The sequence below is a fragment of the Temnothorax curvispinosus genome, unplaced genomic scaffold (assembly GCF_003070985.1).
Source record: "Temnothorax curvispinosus isolate PA1 unplaced genomic scaffold, ASM307098v1 QBEX01010071.1, whole genome shotgun sequence".
NCBI lineage: Eukaryota > Metazoa > Arthropoda > Insecta > Hymenoptera > Formicidae > Temnothorax > Temnothorax curvispinosus.
In genome coordinates, this window is record NW_020219851.1 from 1 (window position 1) to 6,366 (window position 6,366).

Consider the following 6,366-nt stretch of genomic DNA (forward strand, 5'->3'; position numbering starts at 1 on the left):
CCCACCTTGACGCCTCAACTTGAAGACAAGGATACAAGTAGCCTGAAGGATCACGAATTGGCACAGTTGGATACCGTGGCTACGCTACTGAGATCGGATTTTTTATTGAGAATCAGGTACAACTTTGTCATTATTTTTAGTTAAATTCGTAATACTTTGATTTAAATATTGATAATCTTAAAGCGGGGAGCACACACTTTTGCACAACGCATAGTGCGTAAACATAAGAAAATTGTTTGGTCCATATACATGTGCATAAGGAAATAGACCAATCAATTTTCTTATGCTTATGCATTATGCGTTATGCAAAAGTCTGTGTTTCCCGCTTAAGACTCTTGTAATCACATGACTTTATTATAGTCTTCTTCAACAGCACATGAAATTGTAAAACTGATTTGAGTGTAACCATTTGTAGATACATTTTAAATGAGATGCATCCACCACCTGTTGGAGTAACGTGTGCCTTAGAGATACTCATCCGTCTTGCGAGACATTCGCACATTACGGCATTGAATATCTCGTCCACGCCATATTTGTTAGACACCATTGTCCAGAATTTTATACCACTGTCTATAGACCAATTAGGTAAATTAAGCTTGAAGTTATTAGATAGGTTTTAATTAAATCTAAAATCTATTTATTGGATAAATAATTATTGGGTAAGATTTAAAAATCTGAATCTCTTTACAGCGATGCAGGACACGATAAAGAACGTTTACGGGATTCCCGTAGTTAAGGCGATTAAGTTGTGTCGTGTTCTCGTCACGTATGGCAAGAAGCCCGTCGCGCAGAAATTGGATAACTTCAAAATTATTCAAGCCATCCTAACGTACATTAGCAGTGAAACGAGGTAAGCATTCTCATGCGTCTGCTAATTTTACATACATTTATTTTATTAAACACATAATACTTTAGCAGGAACAATGACATAAGTCTCAGCATCGAGAGCCTGCGGCTCTGGCGAATATTGTTGCATTACGAAATAGGATTGGACAGTGTCGCAGGCGCCCAGTTAACTCTCATATCGCAATTGCAGCTGTTATTAAGTAATCATGATATTCAAAATACATCCGAGTTGGCGTGCGAGCACGCCGCGGCCTTAATTGCTGTGGCGAGTCACGAGAAAACATTAAAACCGAACATCTCTACGTTGCTGGCGAAGTGGAGTACACAGTTGTCGTCGGTATCTAATGTAACGGTGAGAGCAATTATTGATCTATTTGTCATCAATTTATCAAGAATTATTAAGAAATAATTACCTTAAAAAATGTTAAGGCTATATTTGTATCTCGTATGTTTCCTTAATATTTATCAACCTTATTGTTATCTTAACACTTATCAATATTCGAGAAGGCTTATGAAATGTCGTAAATTTCAGTGGGGTGTTATGAAATTAATCGCAAAGAGTTTATCCGCCGTTGACGAGATTTCCGCATTCAAAACAACGTGGCTATCCAATCAGCACGTTTTCTCAAATCTTCGGTAAGAGACTCTTTTTTTTTTATTACTTCGAAACGTGTGTATAAAAATGACAACTTACAATATTCATTTTCTTGTAGTTCCAGTTCAAATTTATTGAGCGACTGTAACACGACTACGGATCGGGAACCATCTTGCCTTCCAAATTTGAATGTTCTCACAGAGAACGGAGAGTTGCAGCCGATCGTGTCGGTGCATTCATGCATACCATTCTTGGCGACGATACTGAATACGTTTCACAGTAGCTCACGCGTAGCAGAAATTCGTGCAATACTCGAACACCCGTCTTTCCGCAAATACATACGAGAGCTGGAAACGACCGAGTGGAGTTTGGAAAGATCGTGGTACAGCAGAACGGAGTTCTATCTTTTGACAGCGGTAGTAAAATCAGCATCCCTCCTCGGGGACACAATCAATAATCAGACAGCGCAAATTGTGTGGAGGATCACCATCAAGCTCATCTCGTCATTGCCCGCGGATGCCACGGATCACGTGAGGAAGCTCCTTCAAATCGCGTTATCGAACGAAAAAGTGAATTTGGAAATGATCACTAACGAACTGGCCAAATTAGATCTGGCGTCCACGGTAGACCAGGTCAAGATAGGCTCGCATTCCGACGCGGCGTCGCTGTACGAGAGATACGTCACGCCGAATGGCGATTGGAATCAAGCGGCGATGCCGAAGGACTGGCTGTTCTTGCCGCTGGTTCACATGTACACAAAGTGCAAAAACGATATCAAATTGCAGTCGGAGGATAAGGACAGCGTCCTGACGGTGCTGAGCCTGACGTTGGTCCTGCCCGATCTCATGGAGAAGCTGTCGCCCACATTGAGATTCAGCAGACTGATACTGGTGTACCTCTGCGACACCATCTACCTGGACCGCGATGTGTCCACGCTGCTGCTGAACGTTTTGTCGAATCTGTTGAGGAGGTACCACACGCGATTGAACTTCCAGACAGAGCTGCCGGGGCTGAGCTCCTTCACCGATCTGTTCATCGCGCTGTGCGAGCACTTCTGCTCGACCTCGTACGGCGACGACGGTTACGCCATGACGTTGCTGGTGGCGGCGGCGCAACGGCACGATCCGCACTATCGAAAACTGCTGTGGTCGGAACACGCGGCCGCGCTGCGATACCTGAAACTACCGCCGGAGAAGTTGGTGTTGCCGCTGAAGGAGTATCTCTATCCGGAGGAGGACGACACGTCGCTCATAGAGAGCTACATGACGGCGCTCGTTCGCGGAGTGGTCAGGGAGACGTGGTGCCCGGTTCCCTTTACGATCGCCTTGCACCACTCGGCAATGTATCTGAAGCGCTCGAACAGGCTGGCGGTGCGAATGCGTGCGCAAGTGGAGAAGTTGCGGAACAGAGATATCGCCGATGCATTGTTGCACTACGTACCACCGCAATTATGATTGTAAGATGAGAACAGAAAAGACGCGACGTGTGATTTTGCATTGTATGTAAATTGTATATATTTCTTCTTAGATTTCATACCAGAGTGATTGTTAATTATACATTTATAGGAGTAAGAAGTTGCAAAAAAATTCCGTGCATTGCGATCTCTAAAATTTGATTCACTGTCCATTCTTTTTCGTCATCCACATTAGGACGAGCAAGACTGATTGCAGTGACAGTACAACGAACACACAGTGTGAATATTTAAATACATGCACGTGCCTCGATTACGCCCACACGATTGGTGCGACTTCGAGAATGAATGTTTAATCCACGTTTGCATATGAGTCATATGACATATATGACACCTTCTAATAAAGTATAAACATATAATCGAGAATCACCCTGTATATGCAGTACACTTATACAACGATAATTTCGTTAAGATTCATTGAACGAGTAGAGAAAGTAGAAACAACTTGCACAATTACAGTAAGCTTAAAGGCGTTAATTGGTCACTTCGATGATTGCCCAAGTTTTCGCGGTGCTTCGAGTATACCTATATCGTAGCGATCGTCATCTGAGGACGTTTCTGCAGTTAATTTACACACGACAGCGTGTGTATCGGGCGAGCTATCTCGATACAAAAATCCTCCATCCGCTGAGAAGTGCGAAGATATGAAATAAGAGAAGAAGAGAGACGGAAAAATTACCGTAAATGAGAAAAATTAACACTAAAGCGAACGCGTTAACAGTACGCGCGAAAGTGCATCGTGCACTTCGCGATGGCGAAGTTTTACGAAAGCTGACACCGCGCCGTTGACGAGTAGGACTTCTGTCGATGCTTTCAATTAGGAAAAAAAAACATTCTTCCTCACCGCGGCATATTACCTCACTATTTATTCGTCTGGCAATTAAGTCTTAATCGATAATCAATAACGCGTATGTTGGGGCGTATGTTCGACACATAATACATACGTAAAGCGTCATATGTAACAAGTATTTCATTATCGATGTGTTCGTATGTGTTGGAGCTTGTTTTTCTATCATATTGATTCCTGCAATAGTTCTCTTCGCTAAATAATGGAAGATATCAGCCGAAAATAATTGTAATTGATTATTCCTTCTAACGTTAGATGTTTATAATTTATCCTGCATCGAAAGTAGTGTGTAATAATTACTATACGCTAGTTGTGCAATGCAATCGATGCAATGCAATCGATAATGTATTAACGCATAGAAGCATGGAACTTCTATAGGATATATTTAAATCCTAATTTTTAAATTTCTAAGAATATAAGAATAATACTCTTAATTTCGTTCAGGCGATCTCTTTAATATAAAATTTCAGTGTTCCTTTGATGAGGAGGAATCCTCAAAAGATCAGTTTGCGACAGGCTTCTCTGAATAACTTGACTCACGCTATTAACACAATGTTGTTAGCCAGCTGGTGACGTTCAATCTCAATTACGCGTCGATCGTGATACTTCCACGGAATTTCTACGCAATTTATATTCGTCGTACTAAATTGAAAATACCCTTCTAACGAAGTCTTTCTCATTCAACATAATCTGGCGCGACGATTAACTTAAGTTCGTCCCAAAGTTTATTTTCGAAGTGTTGGGGGGCGAATATTTGGGCAAAATTTATATAATTAAATAGGCAAAATTTTTATAGGCTCCTGTTTTTCTATATTAATGAAAAAAAATATATCGCAATTTTAACAATTTTGGTCAAAATACATTAGACTCGTTATATCGATTCCACCTTTATGCTTATACGCTCGGGGTTTTCTAGGCAAAAAGTATGGACCCAAGATTAGGGTTCTTAACTCATCCGAACATAAACCCCCCCGTGCAACCTGTGTTTATACCATTTACGAGCGTAAAGTATATTCAGCCGATCGCGTGCGAGAGGCATCGATTGTGCGGCGCGGCGTCGGGTTCCTCGTCGTTCCTATGTAACGAGCTGGCAGCGAGCCGATACGCGCCGCCGGTGCGGCGTGATGAGACGTTTCGTTAAGATTCTATGCCGAGCTTTCTGTAGGTCTCCCGGTCCACCGTGACGAGACGTCCCTCGACGCTCGAGCAATCGAGCTCGATGCAGTGCAATCTGGCACCCCACTCGCAGTGGCTCTGATCATCCAGCCGGTAGTATTTGATCTGCAGGCAGGTGGTCAGGAAACCGGAGCCGAGGACTCTCATGGCGATCGGCAGATCCTCTCGGTGGCCGCGCGCGCTCGCCGGGATATCCTTGGTGCTGTGATAAGCGCTGTAGGCGCACGCCGTAGCGTTCCTCGCGCGTTCGATCGCCTCCACCTGTTTCCCTCCGATACTCAGGGACCTGGAAAAGTCGGCAGGAATTTTAGCAGAAAAAATATGTTCTGTAAAGCTCTCAAAGTGTACGCATAGCTCTTAACAATTTGTATTCGTATTTTCTATTTTATTTACGGAAGAGAATTGCGCTCTGAATTTAATAATTATTATGGCTATAACGTTTTATTTAAATAATTTAAAACCTAAAATAATGGGCTCAAAGATTAGAGTGACGAATGGAAGACGGAAAGATTGCGTGTCGACTGGATAATGAACGAACGGAGAAACTCCGATTATTGCACATCCTCGCTGCGGCATTCTGTTTGATGACCTATTTCTTTTCGACCAAAGCTTATAGTTATTTATTTCCAAAAGAACATCATTTGCTTTTGCTTATTCGGCATATTGACTGTCCGCAAAGCGAGAAAGCCGACAAAAGTTCGAACGAATGCAACGGAAATGGCGCTCTCGGATCAACGCGCTTTACAACACCGGGTGGAACTCTTTTATTTTTTGTGGCGAAAATAGATGTTTTGCGTGGCACAATCGTTGCCACGTGTGTGTACTTTGGCAATATTTTTTCTCACGCCTGGCATAACGTCAAAATAAACGGATCGACGATTATTATTAATGTATACCAACAAAACATTCCTATAAGTCAACTCGTCGTAAAAGTGCGTTTTACAGCGCTTAGAAATAGCGATCTAAATCGGCAGGAAAATGACGTAAATCAGAAAACTAAATTACGTGTCGCATATACGAATGCAGGTTCGCCTAAGAACCTTGTATAAAAATTCCAAGCACTTTTTAATCAAAATATATTAAACTACCCTTTATATATATCGATTATACCCTTTCGCAAATTAAAACGCGCAATTTTTACACAGTAAAAAAAGACGCTTTAATTAAAGAAGAATTATGTAACAAATAAAATAAAACGTTGTTATACTAATAAAAGATCTTTAAAACATTCACTGTACTACTTCTTAAACCCTTAATTCGCTGACATCGACTTACCGTTAATAACTAAAAGCGCTTATACAATTATTGGATAAACGAGTTCAAGGATGATTACTTAATCTCGAACTGTGCGAGAACTATACGTTGTTGCAATAATATCTGCGAGTGGCTGCGGTCGTTCTTGCTTCACCCAGATCCTTGGATCCTGAACCG

At 41.9% G+C, this 6,366-nt stretch overlaps 2 protein-coding genes across 2 annotated transcripts; one reads left to right on the forward strand and one right to left on the reverse strand.

The window, feature by feature from the left end:
- Positions 1 to 3: 3 nt before the first annotated feature.
- On the forward strand, positions 4 to 3,278 carry LOC112459711 (RNA polymerase II-associated protein 1-like; the record flags this gene model as incomplete). The annotated part of the gene is made up of 6 exons (XM_025023976.1): positions 4 to 116; positions 416 to 585; positions 691 to 850; positions 919 to 1,198; positions 1,379 to 1,482; positions 1,560 to 3,278. Coding segments are annotated over 6 exons (2,163 nt in total), but the record flags the coding sequence as incomplete, so codon positions are not given.
- Positions 3,279 to 3,828: 550 nt separating this feature from the next.
- LOC112459712 (CB1 cannabinoid receptor-interacting protein 1-like) lies at positions 3,829 to 5,261 on the reverse strand (the record flags this gene model as incomplete). Its single annotated transcript, XM_025023977.1, has 1 exon — positions 3,829 to 5,261. A coding segment is annotated over one exon (365 nt), but the record flags the coding sequence as incomplete, so codon positions are not given.
- Between the last annotated feature and the right edge of the window lie 1,105 nt (positions 5,262 to 6,366).